This window comes from Dunckerocampus dactyliophorus, chromosome 21, assembly GCF_027744805.1.
Source record: "Dunckerocampus dactyliophorus isolate RoL2022-P2 chromosome 21, RoL_Ddac_1.1, whole genome shotgun sequence".
Lineage (NCBI taxonomy): Eukaryota > Metazoa > Chordata > Actinopteri > Syngnathiformes > Syngnathidae > Dunckerocampus > Dunckerocampus dactyliophorus.
Window position 1 is genome coordinate 10,805,303 of NC_072839.1, and position 18,022 is coordinate 10,823,324.

At 43.5% G+C, this 18,022-nt stretch overlaps 2 protein-coding genes across 3 annotated transcripts in view; both read left to right on the forward strand.

Annotated features, from left to right (window-relative positions):
- Positions 1–447: 447 nt before the first annotated feature.
- Positions 448–8,624, forward strand: cdk13 (cyclin-dependent kinase 13). The gene is made up of 14 exons (XM_054765574.1): positions 448–2,354; positions 3,467–4,054; positions 4,141–4,299; positions 4,371–4,510; positions 4,588–4,758; positions 4,833–5,022; positions 5,136–5,192; positions 5,273–5,374; positions 5,460–5,537; positions 5,636–5,752; positions 6,230–6,361; positions 6,439–6,635; positions 6,752–7,231; positions 7,311–8,624. The coding sequence occupies exons 1-14, from the start codon at positions 1,213–1,215 to the stop codon at positions 7,955–7,957; spliced, it is 4,200 nt and encodes a 1,399-aa protein (XP_054621549.1). The 5' UTR covers positions 448–1,212; the 3' UTR covers positions 7,958–8,624.
- A 1,152-nt stretch (positions 8,625–9,776) lies between these two features.
- The window catches only part of LOC129173933 (RNA-binding Raly-like protein), a 170,774-nt gene continuing 162,528 nt past the window's right edge, over positions 9,777–18,022 (forward strand). Inside the window, exon 1 of one of the 2 annotated variants that reach the window (XM_054765317.1) lies at positions 9,777–9,923. The gene's annotated coding sequence lies outside the window, so the exon portion shown is untranslated. Of the gene's footprint in view, positions 9,924–10,346; positions 10,487–18,022 lie in introns of those variants that run through there. The other variant, XM_054765319.1, reaches the window with a different exon arrangement.

Genomic DNA, 18,022 nt, shown 5'->3' on the forward strand with positions numbered 1-18,022 from the left:
ATTCATTATTATTGAAATGAAGTCAGTATTTTTTGTGGTGGTCCCTTGTTGGTAAACACAGACACATCAACAGGAAGGGTTTTGGTCCACTCCCCTGAGCAGATACTTTCCAAAACCCAGAAGGTTTTGAGTCTGTCGCTTGGCAACTCAATGTTTAGCATCCTTCACAGGTTTTCAGGGGGATTAAAGACTGGATTCCATATACCGCTTCTTTAGCTGCTTTACATATCTTTGTTTTATTAAAACAAATGCTTATGAGTAATGGTTCCATCCGAGACAATTATTTAATGCAACAAACTAACTTAAATTTTTCTGGATCGGAGAAGGTTAAAGTTCAGGTACTCTCAGTGAGGGCTAGGGGTTCCCTCGGTGATGACGTCACCACATATGATGATGACGTACTCGGCAGTGATTGGCTGACGCTTGCGCACGAGGCCTGTAGTTTGAAAGCTTGTGTGTGGGCCTCGGCGACAGAAGCACAGTTAGCCTACTCACCGCCAACAAAGTTAACACCGTGTGGAAGTTCATTCGATTCAACTGTCGATTTGGAATTTGGAAGCTTTGGATAATGACGCCAAGAGGAAATGGAGCAAGCACTCGGCGGGACGCTCTATTGTTTACCGTTTGTTAGTGGAAAACAAATCTTTTAGCTAGCTGGCTAGCGGCTAGGTGGCTAACAGGCTAGCTCGCGTGCCGCTTCACTTCCTTGTTGCGCCTCCGAGGGTAATGGCAGGCGAGAAGTTTTGAACTTTTAACACTAACCTGTGAATGGATTTACTCTCTGATACTACTTGTGCGTGTCAAAGGAGCTGGACTTTAAATCCGGAAGGTCCCCAGGCCTCTACCTTTTGTCCACGAGTTGTAATGCAATGTGTCGCTGTATACCGTTAGCTGCAGGGGGCTAGCTTGCTAGCATGTGCTAGCAAATCGATAATATGCACCTGATGGAGTCCTGTGTTTCATCATCGAGTGGTAACTAAATGTCATATTGTGCGTTTTATGTGGCAGAATTGGTTAATGTCCTCTTCGACCAAAACTTCAATCAAGCTATCATTGTGATGCTATCGTTAAGCTAGCGTTCTAATGTGAACGGGGTTAGGATGCTAACTAGCCCAATGTTTTGTTCCACTGCACACCAAGGAACATAGTTGGGATAGAGTACACAATTTATAGGTTATTTTCATCAGGTGTAAGTCTTCATTGTGTGGATAAATGCCTAATTCAGATGTAGTTAGGGATGGCCGGGGCCGGAGTCCCTCCACACAGAGAATTGCAAACAGGCAGGACAGACGTAATGCTAGTAAGCCGGGCAGCAGTGCAGCTCAGCGGGACAGACACCCTGACAAGAGACGACCCTCTGCCTCCAGGAGGAAGAAACGCAGGCAGGCCAAAGAGAGAGACTTTTGGCATATGGGTGCTGCTGAAGGTTCTGTCAATGACCGACAAGGCACTTTTGGGAAAGAGGCTGAACTTCGGACACTGGTAGAGTATGATGACGTGAGCTCCCAGTCAGAGCGCTTCTCAGGGAGCCCCTCGCCCAAACTGGACCACCACGTTGATGGGTTCTCAGTGGACCGACTCGGTGACTTTGGAGAATATAACGGGCCGGCATCTCCGCACAGAAGTCACCCGAGAGATCGTGAGGCTGTTTTCCTCGTCAAGGACCCCAGAGGACCATCGGAAAGGAGCAAGCCAGGCAAAGACCTCGGACGGAAGAAGGACCATCAGAATCGAGAAAGAGACTCCAAAGTTTGTAGCGTCGTTAGCCCTAGTGGCTCTAAAAACCACAGAGAGACTATGAGGAGTACTGACAAAAATGGCAAAAAGGCGGCTTCAAGTCGGTCCTCGCAGTCTGTGGATAAACGAGATTCCAAAAGGCAGCGGAGTAAAACGAGATCGGACAAAGAGACCCCGTCTGCGTACAGAGACGCTCCTCAGTCTTACAGGGATGACCGAGAAGACCTCAGGGCCTACAGGAGAAGTCCAGGCTTGAAAGCAGAGAGTCCCTATGGGACGTCCTACAGCTCGTACAGCTACCAGTCTCCAGTAGGCTACAATCAGATGATATCAAGAAGAAGTCCCACTTTTGGAAACAAAAGACTCTCTCCCTCGTCCACTTATTACGGCCGAGATGTGGAGATGTATGGCGCATACAACATGCCCAAGTCGCCCAGCTCATACTCTGGGAACAAGAGGAAGCGGTCCCCCGCGACTCCAGCGAACTGGCGCAGGTCTCCGAGTTATGGCCGACGCAGTCCGTACGAGCCGGGAGAGTTTGGTGCTAGTCCTTATGGAGGTCGCCGGAGATCACGAAGTCCGTACAGGAAGTCCCTGAGCCCAAGTCCAGATGTCAGGTGAGGTCTCGGGCTGAGATTGTGGGGTGGATTTCAACACACGAGTAGATAGGATGGTTACTAAATAGCCAGAGCACACATTTGACCTTGAGCATTAAACACAATTCTGATGATAAAAGCCCAAAAATAATGTGCCTGTCTGAGGACACTGATTGTATCAACATGATTTATTGTTACGAGTCTCCAATAATTCTCTAAAGATCAGCCTAATTGAGAACACATTTCCAGTTTTTATTGGCTTCCCTCTGGTCAATTCTGTAAACACATTTGTTGATGAGTCGCATAATTCATTACCAAATGGCCTGTTGATCCTTGTTTGGAGTCAAATTAAATAGGACAGGAGAAATGAGGACACCTTGTGGTTACACTCTTCTAGCTCCACAAAAGGGTGAACATTTGTCAAAACATGCACACTTAAGCCTGTGCTATTATTTTGCTGACAATCGCACCACACGGTGGTGCTGTTTATGAAATCCTGGAAGTCAGATTGACTTTCAGTTTCTCACACAACTCTGTACACTCTATGTAACAACCCACAACTTTTCAGCGCAATATATGCTACACACCTTGAGGAGACTGACAAGCACGTGTCTGTAAAATGAAATGGAAAAACATGGCAGCCATCAAGCAACATCAACAGTTATTGACCATTTGTCTCCATCTACAGTTGAATCTACAGCCATCACATACACATGGCAACTACTACTACTAGTGGAGGATAATACACAATTTTATCCCTAAACATGTACTCTGAGAAACTTATTTACAAAACTAATCTGGATAGCTGCATTTTAATCACAACCCGTAAGGGGCGCCCTGTAGGGGGTTTCTTTTTTTGTTTTTTACCTAGCTGGATGCTGTGGCAATACATGATAAAAATTTTGTGAGTTTGGTACCCAGGGAGGAACCATTTTTCTAAGTTGGGTCTTGAACTGAAGAAAAGTTTTGGGCATGCCTGGTCTAGATAGTTTCTCTTCCTCTCCGCTGTTAGCTATGTGTTGTTTTAACTTCCTCCTTCACAGACTTGACTTAATCTACAGAGTTTAGTTATGTAATTGAACAGTTTCAAGTGCTCCTGAAGTAATTGAAATCCAGGGTAATTTGTTTTCCAGGCGATCCGCAAGGTCTCGCAGCAGAAGCACCTATTCGTCCGCCAGGCGCTCGAGTTCCAGAAGCCGCCACCGCCACTCACGCTCTCGCTCCCGCCCCTCCAGCCTGTCTCCCAGCACGCTCACCTTCAAAAGCAGCCTGGCCGCTGAGCTCAGCAAGCAAAAGAAGGCCAAGGCTGCTGAGGCGGCCGCCAAAGCCAAGACCACCAGCAACGCATCCACTCCCACCAAGGCCGCGGCATCCTCCGCTCACCAGCCCAGCCCCAAGACCAACCACGCAGCCAGGAAGGGCCGCCCCCCCTCTCCACCTGTACCACCACCACCACCACCAGCAGCAGTAGAGAAAGGACCACGGACTCCCACATCCAGCCAGCCTCAGTCGCCCTCTGACAGGTCTTCAAAGAGGAGCACGGAACAGCTGACTAGCCGGGACAAGGACGGAAAGGGAAAAGACGACTCTGTGCATCAGGATAAGAGGAAAGCAACCGGGCTAAGCAAAGACAAGGAACGAGCCGCCGGGTCTCTCACCGCTAGTATTTCAGGCCTATCACTGCCCCAGAATATTCTGGAACACATAAATAAGGGAGAGAGGTACTTTTAGCCTTCCGATTTCACAAATGTCTGACAATAAATGGCATGCTTCATGACTTTGCACTTCTTTTCCATTGTCATGTCAGCACAAAAGACGGGTCTGTCTCAGGGAAGAAGAAGTCTGAGCGAAAGGGCCGACAGCTTCTCACCGACCTGCCCCTCCCGCCGGTTCTCTCCAGCCGTACGTCTTCCCCGCACAGCCCGACTGAGGAGAAAAAAACCCAAGCGCTGCGTAGAAGGCCCAAGTATGTTTGGCTTTGCTTCAAAGTCCACACACTCTTTTATTTTATAAAATGACTTATTTGCTCAATCCCAGAATGTGCGGCCCGAGATACGGCGAGATCAAAGAAACCGAGATCGACTGGGGAAAGCGCTGCGTGGACAAGTTCGAGATCATCGGCATCACGGGAGAAGGCACATACGGCCAGGTGTACAAAGCTAAAGACAAAGACACAGGTGAGACACCTGACTGATTCCTCCTCTGTCTTCGGTCTTCTTTTCGGATTGAAATAACACCTCCTCTTGTCCTGCAGCGGAGATGGTGGCTTTAAAGAAAGTGCGCCTGGACAACGAGAAGGAGGGCTTCCCCATCACGGCCATCAGGGAGATAAAAATCTTGCGACAGCTCAACCACAAGAGCATCATAAACATGAAGGAGATCGTCACAGACAAAGAGGATGCTCTGGACTTTAAAAACGATAAAGGTATGCCTGTGTAATAAACAACATTATGACGGCTCTTTTTAAATCAATGTCATCTTTATTCCTTTTCCCGACAGGTGCTTTCTATCTTGTGTTTGAGTACATGGACCACGACCTGATGGGCCTGCTGGAGTCCGGCCTGGTGCACTTCAACGAGAGCCACATCAAGTCTTTCATGCGGCAGCTGCTGGAAGGCCTGGACTACTGCCACAAGAAGAACTTCCTACACAGAGACATCAAGTGCTCCAACATCCTGCTCAACAACAAGTCAGTCCGCGTAGTCAGGGCGCTCGTTAAGCATAAAACCCCTGTTTATTCTTTGTGACTTCCTTGTACAGCATGTTGTTTGTTTTTCTAACATTCAATCATCTTCTAATCAGAGGTCAAATAAAGCTGGCAGACTTTGGTCTCGCTCGCTTGTACAACTCGGAAGAAAGGTGAGCCTTCATATAAACAAGCACTAAGACGCCCTGTGGTTGCAGTGCTAACACATTTACCGCGTGCGTCTGATTCCCAGTCGACCGTACACCAACAAAGTCATCACGCTGTGGTACCGCCCCCCAGAGCTCCTCTTGGGTGAAGAACGGTACACACCGGCCATCGACGTGTGGAGCTGCGGGTAAGAGTTTTCATTGAAAGAGACCTTATTTATATATTTATATGTATAGGAAATAAAACATAATAAAATACGCGGTCATATACAGATGCATCCTTGGGGAATTGTTCACAAAGAAGCCAATCTTTCAAGCTAATCAGGAGCTCGCCCAGTTGGAGCTTATCAGGTACGTTTATGATCCATTTGGTGTAATTAATGATCTGCCTTTGGACTCCGTTTCAATGGGAAAAGTTGACTCATTATCCACTGTTTTGTGTATTCCAGTCGGATATGTGGTAGTCCGTGCCCTGCAGTTTGGCCCGATGTCATCAAGCTTCCCTTCTTTAACACCATGAAACCAAAGAAGCAGTATAGAAGACGACTGCGGGAGGAGTTTGCCTTGTAAGTCTACTAGTAGAATACTTTTGTTGAAGGGTGTGCTCCCACGAGGCCATTTTTACCATGCTGGACTTGAACGATATTGTCCCCTTTCTCCTGGCCCCCACTGGCCTGTGCTCACACATTATTTTGAGTCGTTCTGATTGTTCTATTGTGCGAGGTCGGCTATAATTGAGAGGAGAGGACGTATGATTAAATGACTCGCCTTACGCACACAGTCGCTTGGTTTTCGACTTTGTGGATTGAGTGTGAGTATTTATTAGTATGGTATAATATTTTCTGTTATGAATTGTGTCATCAAGAACTTGTGAGGAGTATTGCAGACATTCTGTGCTACGTTGCGCGCAATCACATGATGCCCTTGCCCGCCCCTTGCAGTCGTGCCGGAGCAGGGGAAGTGAACTAAATTTGAGCACAGATCATTGTACACACTAGCCAAAACCTAGCAGCGTCTCCTCATTTCAACATTTTGTTGTGCAGCATCCCGCCATCTGCTTTGGACCTGTTTGATCACATGCTGAACCTTGACCCCAGCAAGCGCTGCGCGGCCGAGCAGGCGTTGGCCAGCGAGTTCCTCAAGGACGTGGACCCTGACAAAATGCCCCCTCCAGAGTATGTTTTCTTACATTTTGCACGCACCTTCGATGAGTAGTTTGCGGGTTGAAACTTACACTTGAAGTGTTCTGCAGCCTTCCTCTATGGCAAGACTGTCACGAGCTGTGGAGCAAGAAGCGTCGGCGTCAGAAGCAGATGCCGGAGGAACTGGCCGCCCCCAAGGCGCCGCGTAAGGAGCTGGGCCTGGATGACAGCCGTAGTAACACTCCTCAGGGCTTCCCGGCATCTGGAAGTATCAAAGCCCAGAATGCAGCAGCTTCTGCACTGCTGGGTGAGTCACAGAATACACATTTTTACCTTTTTATCAACTCCTACTCCTAATATTTGATTGGGAAAACATTGGATGCAGGATCTGCGTGAATGGTGCTAACAATACGTCTTCTGCAGATCCCAAAGGTCCAAACTCCCAGCTGACCCAGGAGCAGCTGGCAGTCCTGCTCAACTTCCTGGGTCCGGCCAACAGCGCCGTCAACTCAACCCAGTTTTTCCAGAACATGAGCTCAAAGGTCAACCAGGAGACGCTGCAGCAGCTCTCTAAAGTCTTAGCGCCCAGCACCGAGGTGGCGGAGACCGCCCCTCAGCAGCTACCTGCTAAGCCCCCCCAGCTCGCCGCTCCACCAGGCGTGCCCCGCACCCCACCAATGCCCAAGCCTCCTTCTCCTCCTCCCCCCACCAGTATTGCGGAAGGAGATGCAGCGGCTGCCACCCAGACAGCCGTGACCATGCTGCTGGCTCAGCTACTGCAGGCTCAGAGGCAGGAGGGCAGCGACGGAGGGGATGCCGTGGAGGGCGGCAATCTCACAGCAGGACAGCCCCCACTTCCTCCTGATGTCAAACACCCTCCAGAGTCCAGCCCAGTCTCTCCAGGTCAGCTATTTAGTCTTGTCATGTATTTGAAAACATCAGAAAATGAATGTATGACTGCATGATGTCATTTGTCTTACAGCGCTTAAGTTAAGTGGCATGCCCATCCTGCCCCCTGACCAGAGACCACCCGAGCCCCCAGAACCCCCTCCACACGCAGACCTGGACTACAGGCAGCCGCCACCCGAGCCCAAGACTGGCCACGCCCCGCCGATAGCATCAGCGGGTGGAGGTGACGGCGGTCGCCCACCCGAGCCAGACTATCCACCCCTACCCACTGCGGAGGGCCCCGGGTATGGGGGTGACTTTAGCCACCCACCGCCTCCCCCCTTCACTCCTGCAGGGTTTGGGGACAGCTTCATGGGTCACATGTTAGGCGGAGGCCTGCCACCGCACTCTCTAAGAGAAGTGTTTGGCAGGCCGGGTCATGCCGCTCCCCCTGTCCCGACCCCCCCGGAGCCTTTTCCCCTGCCGGGGGCTGCCGCCACTGGACCCAACAGCATGGTGTTCACCGGAGACAAGGACCACCGCTTTGAATACAGTTCTTTGCCAGTGGAGGGGCAGCCCAGCATGAGCGCCCTCCACCTGTACAACCATGCCATGGTGAGGAAGGATGGCGTGCCCCCTCCCCCACCCATCCCGGCACCGGGACAACCGCCACTACCGCTTGGTTTTGTCCCCCATGTGAACTCAACAGCAGCCATCAGAGGACGAGGTCTGCCCTTCTAAAAGAAACTGCAACACTTTTGGAGAAATGAACAAAGTTGAGATGACTTGAAGCCTCTTGGAGCAGACGAGACAGTTTGTCCAGTCTGTGTCTGCATTTGTGTCCCTCCTCGATGTGGAATGTGGACTACATTGCTGAAGGACAACAGAGGAGCTTTTCTGGCTCAGACCATTTTCATATTTTTTTGTAATTTGTTCTACAAGTCTTTTAAATTAAACTTTTACCTGTTTTGTTCTTTTCTGATTGTAAGTTGAAATACTGGGCCGGGTACACTCTTGTCCTTCCTGAGTAGTATTATGTTTTGCACTACTGACTGAAGTAGGCTCAACTATTTTAGCTTATGGAGAAAAACGCATTGTGTGCATTTATCTGCACAGTTACAAGCGTGACCCGTTGTCTTCTCTTCTCTTGTTTTTTTTTTTTTTTTTTTTTTGACAATGACTTAGCTGGAACATCGAGGGCCTGTTATCATGAGCACTCAAAGCAAGTGGACTGGTAGCACTTGGATGAGCAAATCTGTTCTTGACAGAGAGAGACGCTGTTTTTCTTCTTGCAAATAGAAGTAAAAGTGTAAAATGAACAAACCCAAGTTCTTTTTTTTGTATTAAAAATATTTTGCCCTCCCCCTTTTCCTTTGGTAAATGTTTATTAAAGAAATGCCATCGTGTACTGTTGCCTTTTCAATGACTTCATCAAGATAATTCCTCAAGGTTTGTTGTGGTTTATGTAACCTATTAATGTCATTATTTTCCTTGACTGCTGCGCTGCGAGACGTCTCTTGCAAGATTGCAAGCCATTTGAGCAACGCTTAAACTTAAGGGCGCATTTGCAGCCGGGAAACTTACATTAAAGGTGCTATGTTGTAATTTCCTCATCAAGAGAGACATGGAAAAGAAGATCAAGTGTCACACAACACCGCCTCGCGTACAAATAAAGGTGTGCGGATGTCAGCTTTCCACTTTTAAGTGCTTTTACTTGCGCATATAGTAAGAAGCTTGTCAAAGATAACAAAGGAGACTTCTCGTTGCCCTCTTAATGTCAACTTTAATAACAGTGGCTCTTTTAGCCACTTCTGCACACAGTGCTCTTAGAAATGAAGTACAAACCACTGCATGGAATATCCATCCATCCATCTATTTTCTATGCCGCTTCTCCTCATTAGGGTCGCGGGGGCTTGCTGGAGCCTATCCTAGCTGACTTCGGGCGACAGGCGGGGTACACCCTGGACTGGTCGCCAACTGCATGGAATATAAATAATTTAAGGAAAAAAATAGTACACTATATCGAAAATACAAAGTGTAACCAGTAGGGGGCAGCATTTCATTGAATGTTAAAAAATATGCAAATTTCGGCCATAATATTCAACATATAGCAGAAGCGAGCAAGGTTAATCAATAAAATAACTAGCCCTAGTATTTTATATTGCACGAGTTAAAAAAAAATGCCAGACAGTACATAGAATACAATAATACAAGCATGCTAGCTTCATAGTATATGCCTTCGTTTTTGCTTTTTTTTTTTGAAGGAACAACTTCTTAGACGTCAAATAAAATGTAACTAACAGCGTTACGTTCTTTCCCTATTCAAATAAAACATTTTCAACCAATATTTAACATTTTAGAGCCATTTCAGCCAACTAAAATCCTGTAATTCACACATTCAACCAGTAGACGGCACTGTTGGTATGTCTACCCGAATGACAAAATCCACGAACAAGAGCAACCTGGTTTACTTTGCGTAAAGTGTGACTCTTCCCTCCAAACCACAAGGTGACGCTAATGCCCGTAAACGTTAATTGCCTGCATAATATAAAACGGTAAAAGAGTACCTGTTGTTCCAATGTGTGCAACTTTTTATCTGCTAAGCGATGAAAAATGAGAAGCCTTTTGCCGCGTTGTTTTTACGATCCACAAGTTGAAAATGTTGGAAAAATCTCTTAGCCTGAGCGACCGTTGCATAAAAATAAAGGTAAGCCAAAAAGCAATATGTGTTTTTGTATGAGCAGTAAGACGAAAACATTAGGCAATATAACATACATTAATTCAGTGTGTGCATAGAAACTGCTTTTTATTGTAAGATTTTTTTGTTAAAATGAAAGCTGTGTAAAAATGAAAGCCGCTGCATTAACGCCACTTGCAGTACCTGCTTCAGCCACAGGGTGGTGTCAAAAGCCTTCTATCAGTCAAACGGTACTCTATGACCAATGATGTCTTGAGGGTAAATACGACACATCTCTAGAAGCTAAAGTGATTCAAGAAGAGGTGACTAAAGTATATTTTTTGACCGTCTTTTGCAATTAAAAGGGGGAAATCTAACATGATTCCCAAATTAGACTTACTTGCTGTCATTAGTCCGCCATCTTGCTCCTGGTGACTCCAGAACGGTAACAGTTGACAGGTGAAAGCATTAATTAGTATTTAAAGGGGATTTTTTTTATTGAATGAATGAACCTTTAGGAGATGTAGCAATAAGGAAGTGAACCATAATGTCACCTCTGCTGTTCCCGGGGGGGCACATTCTGCCAAGAAGAGGTGAGTCAGCAGGGTTAATGGCTGCCCCGTTGCACCTCGCTTTCGTCCAATTTGTGTGTGGTTTGTTTTTGTGAGCGAATTCCTCCTAGGGGGGGTTGCCACCCTTGATAAAGCTAATTAAAATGTGAATTAGGAGTCATGAAAGGGTAATGGTGTGGCGTTTACCATCCCTGGACCTCTAAACACATAAGGGTAGACTGGGTTTATTAATTATTATTAATGAATTATTGTTGTCGAATTATTTGTAATGTTATTTTTGTTTGTAATTATTTTTTATTGCATTTTTTGGTTAATTTTAGGTACTAAAATATTTGTATCGAATCTTATAATATTAGGTTGTCATTTTGGGGGAACCCCACTGCCGTCACGTGACTGTTTTGCAGCTTTTTTGCCTCGCTAATGAAAATAAACAATGAATTTGTTAAATAATATACTGTATATTCGAAAATTTTTATATTTTTTAAAATATTTTTAATTTGTGTTTTGTAGCTGTTTGAATACCTATTGAAAATAAACAATTATTGTATTAAATTATGATATTAATTAATTTCATTAAATATACATTTTATATTTGACCAATTATTTGATGTTGTTTTGTAATTTTTTTTCTTTCCATTTTTATTTAGCTTTGCAACATAAAAACTGAATCCACATTGTTCTTCCTCACATTACTAACTAGTTGAACATGACTCAACAGCGCCTCAGCTGGTTGTAGTGTAGTATTGCACTACATTTGACCTCATGTTTTAAAAGAATTCCTAACAATCAGCCAATAGAAAATGCCCTTTCTTCATAGTCGCAATATTTACAATGAAGTCACTATTAAGTCAGTATTATGGATTCCTAACACAGCCGGTTTAGGCCGCTAGCAATAGCATATCGCCGACATTGCATTACCTATTGCTGTTGTTTCACTTATTATTCAGCGAGAGTCGAGCGTTAAAGCCTTTGCCACACATCAATCACGGCCGCGCGATAAAGGGCGCCCGGCAAGGTGACACCCTGCCCAACGGTCACGCCACGATGACCTTTATCATACCGCTTGTCGAGCACGGGGAGCGAGGCGGGTCGTCGCATCCCCTGAAGATTGTGGGTTTGATCCCTGCCGGCAGACATTTTTTTTTATTTCCCTATCTTACGCAAACATATTGTTCCTTCCATCCGCCTGCACATGATTTGTGTTTCCTGTCTCGTATTCCAACCATTTAAATGTCACGCTCCACTTCTTTCTTTGTCTGACCTTTGACCTGCCATTCCATGAAGAAGTCTATAAAATATATAAATATATATATATATACACACACACGCACACACACACACACACACACACACACGGGTCCACTTTTTGATGAAAGGGTGTATGTTGGCGAGGTTCTCATCATCATATGTGGCTTCATAAAATCTGAGGGGGGGGGAGGGAGCTTGTAGTGATGAGGCGGGGTTGGCGGGGGGTGGGGGGGCGTATACGTCCCTTGGTGCATCTCCGGCTGGCTCGGCCTTGTCTGTTAAAATCACGTTTACAGTTCCCCTTCGGCAACAAACATGTCTGTTTTCATCTTCCGACAGTTGAGTGTTGCCTCGGCAAAACTTGTGACGCGCACACGCGCGCGCACACACGCACACACTCGCAATCATTGACGAAGCGTTTAAAAAAAATAAATAAATAAAAATCAGATTTCAAAAGGATGGCGCCCAAGGGGAGGATTTGTGACATCATCAATTAGATGAATGAAATCTCTGTACGTCGGGTTGACTTGGTGTGGATCAATACACAAAATGCACACGTTTGTGTTGTGCTTATGTTGCGTTGTTACATGTTTGTGTTGCGTTTTGCGACTGAATGGTAATGAATTGTTCGTATCTACAATTTGTGCAGTTTAACGTCAATGCATATTTCTGCGACATTCATACATACCATGTACACGTATGTTACGTTTGCGTGCTTTGTTCCATTCATGCATGTTTGTGCATGTTTATGTTGCATTCCTACGTGTTTGTGCATTTTTGTTACAGTCGTGCACATTTATGTGACACCCGTGTTACGCTGGGGGATGTTTGTTACATTCACATATGTCCATGTTGAGTTTGTGCACTTTTGTTACGTTTATCCTGTGCAGTTTTGCTCATGTTACATAAACACGTGCCTGTTGCGTCCGTGCACGTTTGTCGATATTACACTCGTTTGTGTTGCGTTTGTGCATATTTATGTTCACAGTCCCCCATATTTATGGTACATTCATGCATGTTTGTGTTACGTTTGTGCATATTTATGTTACAGTCCCGCATATTAATAATATATACATGCATGTTTGTGTTACATTTGTGCATATTTATGTTTACAATCCCCCATATTTATGGTACATTCATGCATGTTCGTGTTACATTTGTGTGTATTTATGTTACAGTCTACATATTTATGGTACATTCATGCATGTTTGTGTTACGTTTGTGCGTATTTATGTTACAGTCCCACATACCTATGGTACAGTACATTCATGCATGTTTGTGTTACTTTTGTGCGTACTTATGTTACAGTCCCGCATGCTTATGATACATTCATGCATGTTTGTGTTAAATTGTGCGTATTTATATTTACAGTCCCGCATATTTATGGTACATTCATGCATGTTTGTGTTACGTTTGTGCATATTTATGTTAGTCATGCATGCTTGAGGTACATTCATGCATGTTTGTGCTACATTTGTGCGTATTTATGTTACAGTCCCGCATATTTATGGTACATTCATGCATGTTTTATGTTACGTTTGTGCGTATTTATGTTAGTCATGCATGCTTATGGTACATTCATGCATGTTAGTGTTACGTTTGTGCGTATTTATGTTACAGTCCCGCATACTTATGGTACATTCATACATGTTTGTGTTACTTTTGTGCGTACTTATGTTACAGTCCCGCATACTTATGGTACATTCATACATGTTTGTGTTACGTTTGTGCGTATTTATGTTACAGTCCCGCATACTTATGGTACATTCATGCATGTTTGTGTTACGTTTGTGCGTATTTATGTTACAGTCATGCATGCTTATGGTACATTCATGCATGTTTGTGCGTATTTATGTTCACAGTCCCCCATATTTATGGTACATTCATGCATGTTCGTGTTACGTTTGTGTGTATTTATGTTACAGTCACATATTTATGGTACATTCATGCATGTTTGTGTTACGTTTGTGCATATTTATGTTTACAATCCCCCATATTTATGGTACATTCATGCATGTTCGTGTTACATTTGTGTGTATTTATGTTACAGTCTACATATTTATGGTACATTCATGCATGTTTGTGTTACGTTTGTGCGTATTTATGTTACAGTCCCGCATACTTATGGTACATTCATACATGTTTGTGTTACGTTTGTGCGTATTTATGTTAGTCATGCATGCTTATGGTACATTCATGCATGTTTGTGTTACGTTTGTGCGTATTTATGTTAGTCATGCATGCTTATGGTACATTCATGCATGTTTGTGCGTATTTATGTTACAGTCCCGCATACTTATGGTACATTCATGCATGTTTGTGTTACGTTTGTGCGGATTTATGTTAGTCATGCATGCTTGAGGTACATTCATGCATGTTTGTGCGTATTTATGTTACAGTCCCGCATATTTATGGTAGATTCATGCATGTTTGTGTTCCGTTTGTGCGTATTTATGTTACAGTCCCGCATACTTATGGTACATTCATGCATGTTTGTGTTACGTTTGTGCGTATTAATGTTAGTCATGCATGCTTGAGGTACATTCATGCATGTTTGTGCTACGTTTGTGCGTATTTCTGTTACAGTCCCGCATATTTATGGTACATTCATGCATGTTTGTGTTACGTTTGTGTGTATTTATGTTACAGTCCCGCATACTTATGGTACATTCATGCATGTTTGTGCGTATTTATGTTAGTCATGCATGCTTATGGTACATTCATGCATGTTTGTGTTGCGTTTGTGCGTATTTATGTTACAGTCCCGCATACTTATGGTACATTCATGCATGTTTGTGTTACGTTTGTGCGTATTTATGTTAGTCATGCATATTTATGGTGCATTCATGCATGTTCGTGCTACGTTTGTTACTCTTGTGCATGTTTAAGTTATGTTCATCTGTTTTACTGCATTTATGCTTGCTTGATGCATTTATAGACATTTTTGCACTGTAACTATAAATTTATATGTGTGGCGCACATTTATGTTAAGGTTAGGTACTGTTGGTGTGTTTATGTTGTTCTCTTTTGCTTATGTTACATAAATATACGCTTGTTATACATATATATATATATATATATATATACACTATATTGTTACATTCATGCATAATTATGTTACGTTTTTGCATGTTTGTTACATTTTTACAGGTTTCTTACGTTTGCACGTGTTATATTTGTAACACGCGCATATTATGCATATTTATGTTAAGTTTACGCATCTATGTAGGCGTAACATTCATGGATTTGATGGGTTATGTATGTTTTTGTTCAGGTTCTGCATGTCTGTGCACATGTATGCATTTTATCCACGTTTGTTCAACGTGTATCTATTTATTATGCGACAATTACGAATGTTTCTTCTGTTGATGTTGGCTGCATGTTACATTATGTCACGTTGGTGGTTGCTTATACGCATTCAGCGCTTAACTAAGACATTTGCAGAGCTGTTAGCGTGGCCCACGACTCCTTTTTCATCAATATGGAGAGAAATATGAAATGAAGTGTGAAATGTTATTGTGGCTCAAATTGAAATAGTGTGAAGGGTAGCAGCGTGAAGGAGGAAGTGGGAGGGCGCGTACCCAGAAACGACAAGCTCTTTGATTTGTGCAAAGGTCACCAAGACTCGTCTTGCTTCTGATCCGTACGAGAAACCAGTGCTCAGCAGTTGTGGAACATCACACTGCAACACCGGAGGTTGTCACACAAACGTTGTTTTCCCACAGGCAGCAGCAGCAGCAGCAGTAGCAGCCCGCTGTTGTCGCTCTCAGCTACGAGAGTTTCTTTCAAAGTGTGCGACGCTGCTGATGAAGCGCAGGCTTCCACTCAGAGCAAACAGACTGTCAGCGAAAACACGCCACCTCACACGAGGATACGCCACTTCCTGCGGAGACAAGTCGTCCTTCTGACTTTTGAACATTTGAAAGGAAACATTTAGCGTGTTTGTGTGTGTGTGTGTGTGTGTGTGTGTGTGTGTGTGTGTGTGTGTGCGTGTGGCTGCTTGAGATGAAGCAAAAATTGAATGCACAAAAAGAAGTGTCACCAGATCAGTTTGTGAGACTACTTCCTGGTTTTTGGCGAATGCACTAATGGTAACATTTGCGTTTTGATTCAGAACGTTCCATTCAGTGACTCAAACAACTCAATGACAAAGAACGAACTTGCGATCAATTACGTCACATATATACAGTACAAAATATGTATATTTAATTTGGAATATTGTGTGAATTTGTGTTTTAGGAGGCTTTGCAATAGAAGAAAAAACGTTTTTTTGCGCTGTGCTAACATGGTTAAACTTTCCTTTTAGCATCAACCAGATGGAAAGCAGCGCGTCTTTGGTTTAAAAAGTTACATCCATGCATGTTTGTTCCATTTGTTCATGGTTTACTAGGTTTATATTACATGTATGCATGTTTTTTTTAAACATTTGTACGTTTGTTACATGTGTTTCCTATGTTATATTTCTGTATTTTTGTTACATGCATGCATGTTTGTTACAGTTGTGTTTATTGTGTTGATGTTACATTTGTGCATGTTTGTTAGTTTTGTGCAAGTTGTATTGTGTTACATTCATGCATGTTTGTCATGGTTGTTTGAGTTTGTTACATCCATGCATGTTTTTTTTTTTTTTTTTACATTTATGTCTGCTATGTTTGTTACGTTTGTGCGTTTGTTCCAGCCATGCATGTTTGTTACGTTTGTGTGTCTCCTATGTTTGTTACGTTTGTGCATATCTGTTACATCCAGGCATATTTTTGTCACATTTGTGTGTCGACTATGTTTGTTCTGTTTGTGCAAGTTGGTTACATCCATGCACGTTTTTCTTACATTTGTGTGTCTCCTATGTTTGTTACATCTGTGCAAGTTTGTTACATCCATGCATGTTTGTGTTTCCTTTGTGTGTCTCCTATGTTTGTTACGTTTGTGCAAGTTTGTTACATCCATGCGTGTTTTTTGTTACAGTTGTGTGTCTCCTATGTTTGTTACGTTTGTGCAGGTTTGTTACACCCATGCGTGTTTTTGTTAACGATTGTGTGTCTCCTGTGTTTAAGCTTGTGCAAGTTTGTTACATCCGTGCGTGTTTGTTATGTTTGTGCATATCTGTTACATCCAGGCATATTTTTGTCACATTTGTGTGTCGACTATGTTTGTTCTGTTTGTGCAAGTTGGTTACATCCATGCACGTTTTTCTTACATTTGTGTGTTGACTGTGTTTGTTACGTTTGTGCAAGTTTGTTACATCCATGCGTGTTAAAGGTGCATTTGTGTGTCGACTGTGTTTGTTACGTTTGTGCAAGTTTGTTACATCCATGCGTGTTTTGGGTGCATTTGTGTGTCTCCTATGTTTGTTACGTTTGTGCAAGTTTGTTACATCCATGCGTGTTTTTTGTTACAGTTGTGTGTCTCCTATGTTTGTTACGTTTGTGCAGGTTTGTTACACCCATGCGTGTTTTTGTTAACGATTGTGTGTCTCCTGTGTTTAAGCTTGTGCAAGTTTGTTACATCCGTGCGTGTTTGTTACGTTTGTGCATATCTGTTACATCCAGGCATATTTTTGTCACATTTGTGTGTCGACTATGTTTGTTCTGTTTGTGCAAGTTGGTTACATCCATGCACGTTTTTCTTACATTTGTGTGTCGACTGTGTTTGTTAAGTTTGTGCAAGTTTGTTATATCCATGCGTGTTTTGGGTGCATTTGTGTGTCGACTGTGTTTGTTACGTTTGTGCAAGTTTGTTACATCCATGCGTGTTTTGGGTGCATTTGTGTGTCTCCTATGTTTGTTACGTTTGCGCAAGTTTGTTACATTCATGCATGTTTTTGTTACAATTGTGTGTCTCCTATGTTTGTTACGTTTGTGCAAGTTTTGTTACACCCATGCGTGTTTTTGTTAACGATTGTGTGTCTCCTGTGTTTTAAGTTTGTGCAAGTTTGTTACATCCGTGCGTGTTTGTTATGTTTGTGCATATCTCTTACATTCACGCATATTTTTGTCACATTTGTGTGTCGACTATGTTTGTTCTGTTTGTGCAAGTTGGTTACATCCATGCACGTTTTTCTTACATTTGTGTGTCGACTGTGTTTGTTACGTTTGTGCAAGTTTGTTACATCCATGCGTGTTTTGGGTGCATTTGTGTGTCTCCTATGTTTGTTACGTTTGCGCAAGTTTCTTACATCCATGCATGTTTGTGTTACCTTTGTGTGTCTCCTATGTTTGTTACGTTTCCATTCATGCATGTTTGTTACAGTTGTGCAAGTCTGTTACATTCTTGCATGTAAATTTGTGCGTGCTCCGTATGTTTGTTACATTT

Coding starts and splice junctions, on each gene's coding strand:
- cdk13 (XM_054765574.1), top strand. CDS start 1,213: ATGCCTAATTCAGATGTAGTTAGGGATGGCCGGGGCCGGAGTCCCTCC. Junction 4,300..4,370: donor GCGCTGCGTAGAAGGCCCAA/GTATGTTTGGCT, acceptor GCTCAATCCCAG/AATGTGCGGCCCGAGATACG. Junction 5,753..6,229: donor CTGCGGGAGGAGTTTGCCTT/GTAAGTCTACTA, acceptor TTTGTTGTGCAG/CATCCCGCCATCTGCTTTGG.